The 15,615-nt window shown below is 36.9% G+C and overlaps 1 protein-coding gene across 1 annotated transcript; it reads left to right on the top strand.

Moving 5' to 3' along the window:
• Positions 1 to 676: 676 nt before the first annotated feature.
• Clbn (Nuclear export mediator factor NEMF homolog Clbn) lies at positions 677 to 15,011 on the top strand. Its single transcript, XM_089463196.1, has 6 exons — positions 677 to 832; positions 2,282 to 2,374; positions 2,464 to 3,193; positions 6,037 to 6,908; positions 10,930 to 12,015; positions 14,676 to 15,011. Exons 2-6 carry the CDS (start codon positions 2,319 to 2,321, stop codon positions 14,833 to 14,835), a joined length of 2,904 nt encoding a protein of 967 aa, XP_089319322.1. The 5' UTR covers positions 677 to 832; positions 2,282 to 2,318; the 3' UTR covers positions 14,836 to 15,011.
• Positions 15,012 to 15,615: the final 604 nt, after the last annotated feature.

Below are 15,615 nucleotides of genomic sequence, written 5' to 3'. Positions count from 1 at the left end.
ACAATCGAAATATCTATAAGCCTTCTAATCGATAGTTTTTTTGAAAAAAAATGGCCGCTTGGCTCACGAAATTATAATCGAATCATCGAATATTTTAGATAATTTTCTGTTTTGCGGATTTTATGACAACACTAATGTGTGTGTGCTTGCCCGTCGCGAATTCATATTCTTTATGCGTATCAACGCTTTTATACCCTTCCCATGAATAACCATCGAAACGCTTACATTTTGTTTGCATGAGTGGGACAAACGCTTTTATGATTTATGTAGGTATATCCTTCACTCAAAAGAAAAGAGGTGGGATCGTCGCCAGCAAATTTCAATTTTTGTGCGCTGCTGAGTTCGGTGATTTGAGCGACTATAGAGAGAGAGAGAGAGAGAGAGAGAGAGAGAGAGAGTAGGACAAATAGCGCATAGCTGTGCTTCATATAAGAATGGGACCATTTCGTTTGAGCGCTTGCAGCGCACTGACGTTGTCATGCAACATTTTCACTGTTCGAGGCTCGAACTTCGAGCCTCCAGCGACCGAGCCGAGCAAATACGAGGTATAGGGGTCGACCAACTTAACATTTTCTGCTGTAGAAACATTTGTTCTACATGTCTAGTCAATGTGTTCTCTGGTAAGTGCCAATGGTCAGTGATCAAATGTTATGAATTTTGTAACACAAAATGAGCAAAGGCCCCACTGTGCGCTGTTAAATCTATCGATAGTGTTGCAACTCTGAGTTCATTGATATTCTTACATATGTTTCTACATGTGGCTAACATACAGCTTTATATATGTGAATACAAATTATTCTTTTATTTATAAAGAATTGCCAAAAGTTATACTGTAAGTAGCGATTATATGTTGTTAAAATTCAGAGCAGAAGTATGCTCAGTTCTACATTGTCTATGACTAGAGTAGGTGGAGAACAGATAAAATAGAATCTCTGATCGTAGTTCCTTAGCAGCAAATACTTTTCATTGGATTTGCTACATGTACATACATATGTACACTGAGTCACTAAAGTAACCGAAGCCTCGATAAATTTTAATATGAAATAAAAATAAAAACAAAAAACATATCCAGAAAATGACACCTCTAAAGTCTACGTACACTTTAACTAATCTGCGTAATCTTCTATCACTTTGAAAACAAGTTTGGCACATGGTTTATCATGGAGCAAAAAGGAAAGGAAATATAGTAGAAATCCGTAAGCTTATATTAAAATATAGGTTGACGAAATGTGCAATGTTCTTCGTCAGTGTCCCGTAAGCTAACTCTAGAAGAATGAGAACAGATATTGTAAATCTTCACAGCCGAGCAAAACTCGTATATGAAATAGGTAACGGTCAAACCTAAGCCTGATTTAAATGATAATTACGCATATGAAATAAATAAGGCTAGACATGGTCCGCTCATCTGCACTTTTAGTTCCCGACAATCGCCAAATAAAGCATCAATATAATAAACTTGATCAAGTTACATCGTATTTCCTGAAAATGTATGGAGTGTACGATAACTTTAGTGGAACATTTTATATTTTGGACATACTTATCTAAAATCTGAAAATCTAACAGGGAGCAGAAGGCGTACTTACTGATTACTGAAAATTGCAACAATAAACATAGATGGATTTGCTTTAAGACACAAATTTTAGAAATCCGATATGTATTTATTTCATTGTTAACGCTTTATAAAAGTACAAGAAGCAAATAATGAGCCGATCTCTTATAACTATTACACAACAGTTTGAATTTAATAAAAAAAAAACTTTAAAAACTATTACATAATATATAATTATATAAATAAATTTCATATATACTTATTTCTCAATGAAATAAATTTCTTAAATAATATAGTTTTCTGTTAATAAATCTTTAAGTTACTGGATCTAGAAAAAATATAATATAAGTTAAGCGCTCCCACACTAGAGTACTAGTGATTGGGAACGCTGTGTTGGGTTCTTGTGAATATATAACAACTTGGTGTTCAATGAAATAATATATTTTATATAATTTGGAATAATAGATCTAATATATTTTATATAATTTGGAACAATAGGTCTAAACTCTCTCTAGTCCGAATATAAACTGAACTAAATCTGTTCTACTCGTTAGGTTCTCCCCTTGAATCTCTGACTGGACTCTCCAGCCTCCTTAGATTGTTGATAGTCTTAACTTATATATAATATATAAAAAAAAAACTATGCTTACTGCACTATAATACTGAAATTAATATGTATTGTTAAATAAGTCATTTCAAATATGTGTAATAAAAACTATATCTTTATCTTAGGTTAAACTAACGACTGTGATAAGCGATACAATTAAAAATGAAAACACGGTTTAGCTCTTACGATATCATATGTGGTATCGCAGAGCTCCAAAGGTAATTTCTACCAATTGAAAATACTTCATTTATTGGTGACCGACTATAATTGGCTTACTGGAAATTACTAATAATTATAATTCTTATAGGTTAATCGGCTTACGTGTAAACCAGATATATGATATTGACAATAAGACTTATTTATTTCGGCTTCATGGAGGCGGATCATCGGAGAAGGTTACCTTATTGATTGAATCTGGTACTCGCTTTCACACGACTTCATTTGAGTGGCCAAAGAATATGGCACCTTCGGGATTTTGCATGAAGTTCAGGAAACACTTAAAAAATAAACGGCTCGAGCATATAAACCAACTAGGGGCTGATAGAATAGTTGACTTTCAATTTGGCAGTGGAGAAGCAGCTTATCATGTATTTCTGGAGTTATATGATCGTGGAAATGTTATTTTAACTGATTATGAGAAAACAATACTATACATCTTACGTCCTCACATGGAAGGGGAGAGTATACGATTTGCAGTGCGTGAAAAATATCCGGTCGATCGGGCAAAAATAGGAAATTGTGAACTGATGGAAAGCGAAATGCGGGAAATTATAGAAAATTCGAATGAAGGGGATAGCTTGAAACGCATATTAATGCCAATTCTAGACTGTGGCCCAGCTGTAATTGAGCATGTTCTTATTGAACATGGATTAGAAAATCACTTAATAAAAGGTTCGGTGGATCAAGAGAAAGGCCAAGACGAATCATCAAAAAAACAAAGCAAAAAAAAAAATCGTAAATGTTCAGAAATAAATCCATCTGATATACAATTTTTTGATTTGGCATCAGATTTACCAACACTTATGTTGGCTATCAAGGTAAGTACAAATTCCTATTGTTTCCTTTAATTTTTAATTAACTTAATTAATTTAAATTACAACATACTGACGTTTTATGTACTCTATGATTAAAGTTACAATTGTCACACACACACACACACTTCAATTACAGCCCAATGCCTTGCTGGAATTGATGCCACCAAGGATCGGGCAAAGTCAATTGTTAATTTCGACCAAATTTCGGTAATTTCCTTGATGATATCGTCTAGTTTCGGTCCTTGTTGAATAATCTGTTAGATTTCATCATTACCCAAACATTTTCATTTGATAAGGCCCGGACTTTGCGAAAACCAGGGCAGAATGGCTTAGTTTAAGTCCCTCAAAAGCTTTGTGGGTATTGATCCTTTATGGCAAGGAGCATTATTTTGCTGCAGTAGCCAGTCAATGCCTAGAAATAGTGTGTTCCCGATGTAAAATCATTGTGATTTAATATTGGCTGATATCCTGATTGATTTAGAGTGCCTTCTATTGGCACCAAATCTCCAAAACCATTGTATGGCCAGACATTACTTTCCACCTCCAAATCAGATAAGAGGCTTCACTGCATTTTTCTTTTTTTTTTCGGCACTAATGCAGGAAGATGTTTCCAAATGAGCCGTGAAACTGAAATTCAGCCTCATCTGTCCTCAAAACGTTGTGCAAAAGATCTAAACGCTTTTCAATGTACTCTAAAGCAAAACGCCTTACTGTAGTGCCAATAGAAGGCACTCTAAATCAATCAGGATATCAGCCAATATTAAATCACAATGATTTTACATCGGGAACAGACTATTTCTAGCCATTGACTGGCTACTGCAGCAAAATAATGCTCCTTGCCATAAAGGATCAATACCCACAAAGCTTTTGAGGGACTTAAACTAAGCCATTCTGCCCTGGTTTTCGCAAAGTCCGGGCCTTATCAAATGAAAATGTTTGGGTAATGATGAAATCTAACAGATTATTCAACAAGGACCGAAACTAGACGATATCATCAAGGAAATTACCGAAATTTGGTCGAAATTAACAATTGACTTTGCCCGATCCTTGGTGGCATCAATTCCAGCAAGGCATTGGGCTGTAATTGAAGTAAAAGCTGGAATAATTAAACACAAACTTAAATAAATAAGCCCTTTGTTATATAAAACAAAATTCCAAAAGAAATAATATTAAACAATAGCAATAAAAATAAGTAATTCTTCTTTTCGCTCTATTTATTAGCATGTACCGTTATTTTAGCAATTTCTTTAGCCGATCGCTTCTACATAGAATAGGCTTTATGTCACAAAAGATTTTTTTCAAAAACGGCGAACGAAAACAACAAAACAAAGCTCTTTAAGCAGAGCATGTAGAAAAATGCTCGTTGTGTAAATACTGTTGACCACCTCTGTATAATTTTAAAACTGGTTTTCGATAAGGTTTTTGATCGATAAATAAAGATCGGGATGAGTTATCGATTTTTAATGATAAACTCGATAACCGCGCTGTAATTACGGACATTTAAAAAAAGTTGAAGTCTCTAGCTTTTATATCTTCTGAAATCGACGGACGGACGGACAGACAGACAGACAGGACCAAATCGACTCAGCTCGTCGCCCTGATCAAGAATATATATACTTTGTGGGGTCTGCCACGCCTCCTTCTGCCTATTACATACATTTCAACAAAACCATTATACCCTGATTTCCCATTGAAAATGGGTTCAGGGTATAAAAACCGGTAGAAGGCCGCATCATACTGACAAATCTTAAAGATTTCCCTAAAAGTCATGTCGATTAAACTCAAAAATATTCATAAACTATCAATAAGTAGAAAATCTATCACAAGTCGGCGAAAGAAGGCTAATTTTTCTGCGTTATAGATCTTCCAATACCTTTAATACCTCTATAAAATAAACTAAAAAGGTAACGATTTGCTAAAACCTTCATACCTTCAACCGATTATAGCAAGTTGCCAAAGAATATTCGCAAAAAACGAGGCCCATGTACCAACGTGGTGAAGAATTGGTAATGCTCTGGGGGTCGCATGTCTCAATAGCCTCTCCAATTCGATATTAATTAGTGAAAAAATTAAGAAGGATAATTATTTACATGTTCTGAATCCATCATCATCGAATTCCGGTTACCGGGTCACTGGAAAATCATGTATACTGCAGCAGGACAATGCTCGATGCCACAAGGTCCATATTATAACTGAATTTTCTGGGAATATTAAAGTCAATACATATGATTGGCCACCTCAGCGCTCTGATCTCAATATTATAGAGAATGTGTAGGCTTACGCAAAAGTAAAACGTAGCTTAGACTTATCAAGAACGCCCAAGGAGACGGATTGCTGAGGTTTCAGGGCTTTATCAGGATGTTTCAATAGAAACATTACAAAATTTGGTTAGATCGATCCCTAGACGCTTGCAGATGTTAAATGAGGGTTTAATTCTTTTTACTATCTTTGTTACTATTACCATTGTTGAGTTTTTGTCTCACTTTATTTAAAAAATATTATTGTCCAGCCAAAGAATGACAATCTGCCATGCAAATAATTATAGAAACATAATGAGTTATGTTATCAATGCAATATTTTGGGCAATGGGTAGAGTTACCTCTCTCAGCACGAAGAAATGAGCGGTTTGAGTTTTTGCAATGTGTTGTCAAAATACTTTTGTCCTCCATTGTATGTTAATTAAAAATTGTTTTCTAATATAATTTACTTATCGAAATGTGTCCTGAATGAATAAAATGATGGAATTCGGTTGTCAACAAATTGATTATATCAAATCTACATTGCTGCAATGCCAAGAAAATATATTTTCACTCATTTTATTTCATATTAAAATTGTATATTTTTAGAGCGCCTATGATATAATGACGATTGGACGGAATGGAAGCTCCAAAGGATTTATAATTCAAGTTAAAGAAGAAAAACTTACAAATGCTGAAAACACAGAACATTTTTATAGAAATATTGAGTTTCATCCATACCTGTTTTCTCAATATAAAAAACTACCGTTTAAGGAATATGAAACATTCATGGAGGCAGTTGATGAATTTTTTTCGTCTCAAGAGTCACAAAAAATTGATATAAAAACATTGCAGCAAGAAAGAGAAGCACTTAAGAAGCTTTCTAATGTAAAAAAAGATCATACAAAGCGCCTAGAGGAACTTAATAGGGTACAAGATGATGATAAAAAAAAAGCAGAATTAATAACATCTAATCAGTGTTTAGTGGATAAAGCTATTTTAGCAATCCAGTCAGCCATAGCCAGTCAATTATCATGGCCAGACATACAAGAGCTTGTAAAAGAAGCCCAAGCCAATGGAGATATTGTTGCAAGCTCGATAAAACAGTTAAAGCTGGAAATCAATCACATATCATTATTACTTTCGGATCCCTATAAAAATGAAAACGAAAATGATAATGCTGATTCGGTTATAGTAGATATTGATTTGGCCTTATCCGCATGGGCCAATGCTCGCAGATATTATGATTTGAAGCGCTCGGCGGCCCTTAAAGAGAAGAAAACGATTGATGCCTCACAGAAAGCTTTAAAGTCAGCAGAGCGTAAGACACAGCAAACGCTAAAAGAAGTACGCACTATATCTAATATTGCTAAAGCAAGAAAAATATTTTGGTTTGAAAAGTTTTTTTGGTTTATTAGTTCCGAGAACTACTTAGTAATAGGAGGAAGAGATGCTCAGCAAAATGAACTTATTGTTAAAAGGTGAGTAAATAGCATAAGGAGCTATTCACGGTCGTTCACATTTGTAATCCACGTATAAGAACCACTCTTGATATTGATTTGATAATTGAAGTGCATACCCTAGGGAGTTTGATAAATTATTATACTCATTCACGAAAGTTAAATGAGTATATTGGTTTTGTGCAATGTCCGTTTTGCTGTCCACCCGTCTGTCCGTATGAACGCAGTTGAAGCTAGAGACTAGAAATTTGAAAAACATACTCGTGTATGTCTCCAATTTAAAGTGTTAAAAAAAAAGACTTATCTCCTATATAAGAAAATATAATGATTTTTTCAATTTTGGGCAGTATTGATGCTAGAGACCTGAAACATGATATATGGACTCGGGCTGACCACCTAAGAGCAAAAAGCTATGGCTAGTATATGTCCGCCCACAGGACGCGTGGTAAACCGTAAAAGTTTATATCTTCTACGGTTTAAGGGCTACAAGCTTCAAACTTGGATAGTTGAGTTACTAGTAACCTCCTCTATCGATGACCAACAAATAATTGTTACGCCTCTTTGGGGGCATATCGAAAAATACCGTCTAATTTTCACATTTTTGGAGTAAGCATCAAAATTTTGTCCGTACCTTACCTTAAACTCGCTCTAAGAACTGGCCAAAAATGAGGTGTCTACGCTGATGAGATGTGAATGAGTATTCTGCAGTTGTTAACGCCAAAAAAATCGGTTTATTTTTAACATTATTTATATACAAATATACGTATGTAAATTTAAAATAAGTTCCTATTTGTCGATAATACTACAGCCGTTTGTTTAATATAAACTGCGCGTCATCAGGCTAGCGCCCCCTTTACACACAATCTCAAAACTGAATAAAAGCTAAACCATCAGAGCTTCATCTTTATCTTTTTTTTGTATTATACTACATCTATTTCTCTTTAAAATAAAAAAAACAATGGCTACTGTAGCAATAGGGAAACATTTTTAATAATTTTTTTTTAAATGTAAAAAAAAAAAAAAAAAAAATATATAACAAAAATTTGGTCATCAGACTAGCGCCCCCTGCGATAAATTCAATTTGTTTAAGTTAATTACTAAAAATAACACTTGTATATTAAGCTATTATTATTTTTAAGTAATATTAGTAGTGCGTAGTGACTTTTTTTTTAATGACTTCAAAAATTCGATTAGGAATGCAATTTTAAAGTTGTTCAATATAATTCAAGGATATGGTTGACCAAGCGTGTTCAGTACCTTTGATTAAATCTGTACTATATGCTTTCCGGACTCATATACTTTCCTGACCAGCCATCCCCAGACGTTTCTAATGATATTAAGGTCGAGTGAGTATGGTGGCCACTCCATGAGATCAATTTTTTGGCCAGAACTTCACGGATCGGGCGGTCTGATTTGGAGCATTATCATGCTGGAAAATCTAATGCCGGGTTTCAGACAGGTTATAGAAATGCGGAACAGCAGTTTTAAACACGGTGTTGTAGTCCTATGTGTTCATGCGCGATGTTAAAAATTGAAGCTTGCAAGTGCTGCTGCTTTCTCAGCATATCGTCTGGTGTATTTTTTGTTAAATTCTGTCTTTAAGTAATTAACTTTCTGACTTGCTCTTTGGACCGTTGATAAGCTCGTCTTAACAATGATTTTACCCCTAATCATGGTGCTTGATTCGTGGGAACTCGAAGCTTCCCGAATTAATGCTCTTCTATTTCCATCTGAAATCATTTGATTATTGCCGCTTATATAGTTTTTTCCATAATTTGTAAGAAAATTGCCAATTAGATTTCTGTTTTTAGCATAGTCCAGATTCAAAGTATGCCTCAATCTTTGATTTTCAACCAAAGATAAAACTGTTTCTTTACGCATACAATAAATATATTGACTACTTAGAGCTTCACAAAAAATTTGGTGGTGTAATTGCCAAAATAAGCAAGATAATTTTGTTTGGGATGATGATATGATGATAATGAAATCAAAACATAAACTAAGAAGTTGCGTGCAATAGGCAAAGATAAAAACGTAAAAGAAAACAAGTAAGAAGACTCTAGTCGAGACTGCTCGACTAGGAGATACCCTGAACTCTCTAATCTGATATTTTAATCACTCTGCACTCCTTTTCGGCATAGCAAGCAGCGTCTGCGCTTGGGCTGCGCTGCAGTGTGGGCAACATTATAAGAATTTATTTGTTGAATAATTTAATTTCTAGACGTACAATCTTAATGAAACTTTCAGAACATATTCATAATGTTCAATGTATGTACATTCCAAAGCACAAGTCTCTAGTACTTGAAGTACGCCTTTTACAAAGGTGATGGTGAGGGGTGGATATAAGGGTGGGGGGTAAATTACAACAAAATCGAAGTTATATAAAATACATATAAGTCTACATTTAAAATTTGGAAGCTCTAGCTCGAAAGGTGTAGGAGATATAATTAAATAACTAGCTTTCGGTAGGGTTTTTAATCGATAATAAAATATCGGGGTAGTTATCGATATATAGAGATAACCTTGACTTGCGCGTGTTATACACGGACCTAGGAAAAAAAATGTCAAGTCTCTAGCTCTTATATCTTCTGAGATGGACGCGTTTATACATACGGATGGACGGACGGACAGACAGACGGACAGGGACGACTCAGCTCGTCGCCCTGATCAAGAATATATATACTTTGTGGGGTCTGCCACGCCTCCTTCTGCCTGTTACATACTTTTAACAAAACCATTATACCCTGATTTCCCATTTTCAATGGGTTCAGGGTATAATGAGTGTAAGGGGGGCGCCAACCTGATGACGCGCAGTGTATAAACAAATGAATGCAGTGGTCAGTTACACGGTAATTGCTAATATAAATAATAATATAATATAAACTTCTTTTTAAGCTAACCTGAATTTATAATAAATTTATATATAGTCCTGATAAATTTTACCCCGTTAAGTCGAAAATCGAAATTTCTGTCACCCTATACTATCGAGTTTATCATATTGTTCCGGTACTATTAAATCTAGAGATTTCAGATTTACTGCATTTATACATGAATTCATGAATACAAAGATTTTGTAGTTTACATATTTTGGATACCACGCTCCATCCGCAAATTCGAAAAACGTATTTTAGGTATTAGAGACTTATGCTTTGGCATAGCTTTGAACGTTATTAACACGTACTGAAAGAACAAGTAAGAAGGCTCCAGTCTAGGCTGCTCGCCTAGGAGATACCCTGAACAGTGCATCGAGCATCGATGTTTTATTACCAAGCTTTACCGATGTTTTCCCATGTTTTCGCTGATACCGATGCATCGATGTTTTGCAAAACATCATTATCTGCGAATGCAGTTAACCCCATTTGAAGGCAACGTTTTTTCTTTTTTGGAAGGTATGAAAAGTACCTATCACCTATCCTAATTTAGTCAAAATTGCAATCAAATTTTTTCCGTTAATTATATCTTCTGTTCCCTCTAAAATAATATGCAATTCTTCTTAATTTAAGTGAAATGTATAAGACTGCTATGAAAGCATAAGATATATCTCCTATGTTAAACATCCCGATCTTTTTTTATCGATAAAAACCCTTATCGAAAACCAGTTATAAAATTATATCTTCTACACCCTTATTGCTAGAGTCTCCAAATTTTTAATGTATGCTTATATGCAATTTATACAATTTCGGTTTTTGTTAAAATTTACCCCCCACCCTTAAATTCACCCCCTCACCCTCACTTTTGTAAAAAGCGTATTTCAAATACTAGAGACTTGGGCTTTGGAATATACACACATATTCACCATATGATTACGCTCTAAGTTTCATTAAGATCGTATGTCTACAAAAGAAATTATTCAACAAATAAATTCTCATAATATTGCCCACACTGCAGCGCAGTCCAAGCGCATGTGTATGTATGTGTGCATAAAAGAAGTGCAGATTGATTAGAATATCAGCTTGGAGGGTTCAGGGTATCTCCTAGTCGAGCAGTCTCGACTGGAGCTTTCTTACTTGTTTCTTACTCTCATTTCTTATTTTCTTTATAGATACATGCGACCGAAGGACATATATGTTCATGCAGACATTCAAGGCGCATCAAGTGTTATCATTCGTAATACAACTGGAGAAGAAATTCCACCCAAAACATTATTAGAAGCTGGCACTATGGCTATTTCATACAGCGTAGCGTGGGATGCAAAGGTTGTGACAAATTCTTACTGGGTTTATAGTCATCAAGTTAGTAAAACGGCTCCAACAGGAGAATATTTAGGTACAGGAAGTTTTATGATACGCGGGAAAAAAAATTTTTTACCATCTTGTCATCTTATTATGGGGCTAAGCTTACTCTTTAAACTTGAAGATAGTTTCTTACAACGTCATGCAGGAGAAAGGAAAATTCGAACTACAGAAGATAAAATTAATGGAGATAAAATTGAACAGCCAGAAATTTCATCCACAGATCTAAATGAAATCAACGAGGCTTGTGAATCAATTAATGAATATGGAAAGAATTCATTTCCAAATACTGAAGTTAAGATTGAACATGATACCGGTAGAATAACTGTTAAAACTGATTTATTAGACGAAACAAATAAAACAGATGCTGTTGATCAACAAAGTCTAGACATAATAAATGATGAAGATACAGTCATTATAAAACCTGCACCATCCCGAAAGAAGAATCAATCCACAAAAAAACGTAGGGAAGACAAAGAACGGTCAGAAAAAGCAAATATTGAGATGGTTTATGTTGCCTCTCCAGAAACGGATAAAAGTTCTTCTAAAGTTAAACGCGGTCAAAAAGGAAAATTAAAGAAAATTAAACTGAAATATAGAGATCAAGATGATGAGGAGCGTAAAATAAGGATGATGATTCTAAACTCATCAGGAAAGGATAAACCGATAGATAATAATGAGAGGCAAGAGGAAAAGCCTACTTCTTTAAAAAAAATAACTGCAGCATCAGAAAACATTCTCACAAAAAATCAAGTTGAAATTGAAGATATCGACGACAGTCCCATTACTGTAGACACTGACTTACTAGATAGCCTTACTGGTGTACCATTTGATGATGATGAACTGCTATTTGCTATACCAGTTGTAGCTCCGTATCAAGCTTTGCAGCAATATAAGTAAGTATAGATAATATAAGTAAGCATATGAGTAAGTATAAATTTACTTAAGTTCGAAATTTATTACCAATGACTATTTACATTTTAATTAAGCACTTTATTGTTGAAGTAGACATCAGTATAAAAATTAGTGTGTGTGTGTGTGTGTGTGTGTGTGTGTGTGTGTGTTTTTTTTTTTTTTTTTTTTTTTTATATTCATTTATTGACAAAATTATACAAATTGCAAGATGCGTGGTGGCTAGAATAGCGCGCGGTGCTTGCGGGACGGCCGTAAAGCATTGCTTCGCAAGCACTATGCGCTACCTTAGCCTGGGACAGCTCGTCTTCTCGATCGCTCGACTCTGCGGAGCTCCATCATCACCGTGGCCGCGAAGGTGCTTGTTAGTTCCCAAGCTTCCTCCGATTCCAGCATGGCGTTGACTAAGTTGTCCGCTCTGATGGAGCGGCCCACTGCTTCTTCCAGACGACGCCTCTCCTCCAGAAACCGTCCACATTCGAAAATAATGTGGTTGGCGTCTTCCACATGCCCTCGCTCGCACCAGGGGCACTCGTCAGATTCCTCGTGGCCAAAGCGCTTCAAATAGCTCCGAAAGCATCCATGACCCGAGAGGATCTGCGTAAGGTAGAAGTTAACCTCGCCATGTTTGCGGTTAACCCATGGTTCAAGCTCCGGGATGAGCTTGTGCGTCCACCGCCCTTTAGCTGAGCTATTCCACCTTCTTTGCCATCGTGCGATGCTGTTCGCCCTGACAGCGTTGAGTCGCGTAGGCCCGTGCGAATTCCGCTCCACGGCTTCGGCGACCAAATACTCCAGTGGCACCATACCGGCTATGACGAGCGCCGCGTCATCGGAGATAGTCCTGAAAGCGCAGCTGACTCTGATTGCGCTCAGCCTGTAGATCGCGCAAATGCCTCGGCTGTAGCTCGGCGTTGCCATCGCTCTTGCCCATATTGGCGCAGCATAGAGGATGACAGACCTAATGACGCTCATTAGGAGGAGACGTCGTTGCTGTTTAGGTCCCCGCGTGTTAAGCATGATTCTCGAGAGAGCTCTACAAGAATCAGCTGCCTTTTTATGCACATATTCTAAGTGCTCGCGGAAAGTTAATCTTGTGTCTATCATGACACCAAGATATTTTATCGCCCTCTTTGACGCAATGGTGACGCTGCCGATCTTTATATTGGCAGTTTCCACTCTTTTGCGACTGCTGACTAGTACAACTTCGGTCTTGTGTGCCGCAAGCTCGAGCCCAGCTCCTGTCAACCAGCTTCGTATGCGATTGATACTTTCGCTGCACATATCCTCTGTATCTTTGAGCTCCTTTCCTATGGCTACGACAGCTACATCATCAGCAAAGCCAATGGTGTGCGCGCCTGCTGGTAGTTCCAAGCGCAGTACGCCGTCGTACATGACGTTCCATAGGAGAGGCCCCAGCACTGAGCCTTGGGGTACTCCAGCTGACACTGTATGAGTTTGGGGACCCTCACTCGTGTTGTATACCAGTGTTCTTCCTCTGAAGTAGCTCTTTATTATCTCTCTTAGATATTTAGGGATATTGTGACAGCGCATTCAGTATCATATCCCAACTAGCTGTGTTGAAGGCATTCCTTACATCCAGGGTCGCGATGATACAGTATTCCTTCGTCCCGTGCCTCCATCTGGTGCCTTGAATAGCGGAAGTGGCCAGACCAACAACTTTGTTAAGCGCGTCCGTTGTTGACCGGGCCTTCCGGAATCCAAATTGGTTTGGTGACAGGCCTCCGGCGCTTGCAATCGCAGTCTCCAGCCTAGAGCAGATCAGTTTCTCAAACACCTTTCCCATGGTGTCTAAGAGACAGATCGGTCTGTACGAAGATGGCTCATCTGGTGGTTTGCCAGCCTTGGGTAGCAATACCAGATTCTGGGCTTTCCATTTTGCCGGGAACGTCTCTTGGATCAGGCATTCGTTAAATAATTCGGCGAACGTACTTGGGTGCAAGGCGAGGGCTAGCTTTAGCGCACGATTTGGGATCCCGTCCGGCCCTGGAGCTGTGTTGGTTCTAAGACCTCGGAGAACTACTGATATTTCTTCCTCTGTAACTAAAACAATTTCAGTGCTCGTTGAGCCCTGATCAGCAGACTCGGACTCAGGGGCGTGAATGGAGCTTAAACTTTCTGGAAAGAGTGTTTCCACAATCGATTTAAGCTCCAGACGATCCGTAGGCTGTGTGTGTGTGTGTGTGTGTGTGTGTGTGTGTGTGTGTGTGTGTGTGTGTGTGTGTGTGTGTGTGTGTGTGTGTGTGTGTGTGTGTGTGTGTGTGTGTGTGTGTGTGTGTGTGTGTGTGTGTGTGTGTGTGTGTGTGTGGTGTGTGTGTGTGTGTGTGTGTGTGTGTGTGGTGTGTGTGTGTGTGTGTGTGTGTGTGTGTGTGTGTGTGTGGTGTGTGTGTGTGTGTGTGTGTGTGTGTGTGTGTGTGTGTGTGTGTGTGTGTGTGTGTGTGTGTGTGTGTGTGTGTGTGTGTGTTTATTTAATTTATGTTTTAAGCATGACGAAAATGAAATTTAGAACCGTACTAAATGTGATTTTTTATTAGGTTGGCTCAGGGTACTATCTAGTCGAGCACTCTCGACTAGAGTTTCCTTACTTGTATATTTTTATTTAACTTTAAAATTTTTTTTACAGATTCAAGGTAAAGCTTACGCCTGGTACCGGAAAACGTGGAAAAGCATCTAAACTAGCACTTAGTATTTTTTCAAAGGATAGAGCCTGTAATAATCGTGAAAGAGATTTAATAAAAAGTATAAAAGAAGAATCACTTGCACGGAACATTCCGGGAAAGTGAAAATTTCAGCACCCCAGTTACAAAAGTTACGAAAGTGAATGTTTTCGACCCCAGAAATATATTCTAAATTATATTGAAGACAATTTCAATACATAAACTAAATAATAAAATTTGAATGTTATTAAAAATGAATGCTACGAAAATAAACTTGCATAATGCTTAATGCATAAAACTTATATTTGTGATAAAAATGCGCTTTATATACACAGCGGACCCATTTGATCTCAGAACCCATTAAAGATGTGAAATCAGGGTATAATCTTTTTGTGAGAATGTATGTAACAGGCAGAAGGAGGCGTGGCAGTATATATACTTGATCAGGGCGACGAGCTATATCGATTTGGTCATGTCCGTCTATCCGGCCGTATGTTTGATAGCGTAGATTTTTGTAATATTTTGAATAGCAACTCCAAATTTTACTAAATTCTCATTTGAATGCCAGTTGAAAATATATATATATTATTAAATTAGTTTTAATTTTTTCCAAAATGTATTGAATTTCGAAAGAAATTAATTAATAAAAGGTTAGGCTAATGATCCTAAACCACAGTAACGTATGCGAGATTCCCTAAGAATTATCAATAAACCGAGGCCTAATGTAAGATATTATTTGAAAATTATATTCTGCTGATGTTGAAAGTGTCTAAAATATAGAATTTGATATGTGGAAACCAACGAAAATTGCGAGTGATCAGTACCCTTGCTTGTGTGCAACGCCACAAATGCTGCTAAGACAGAGAGAGGGAGAGAGACAAAACAAAGTACAATGCCGACGTCACA

This window comes from Drosophila arizonae, chromosome 2 (genome assembly GCF_054131065.1).
Source record: "Drosophila arizonae isolate 15081-1271.41 chromosome 2, UAZ_ARI_1.0, whole genome shotgun sequence".
Lineage (NCBI taxonomy): Eukaryota > Metazoa > Arthropoda > Insecta > Diptera > Drosophilidae > Drosophila > Drosophila arizonae.
The sequence above is the reverse complement of the archived record's forward strand: the minus strand, read 5'-3'. Positions and strand labels throughout refer to the sequence as shown.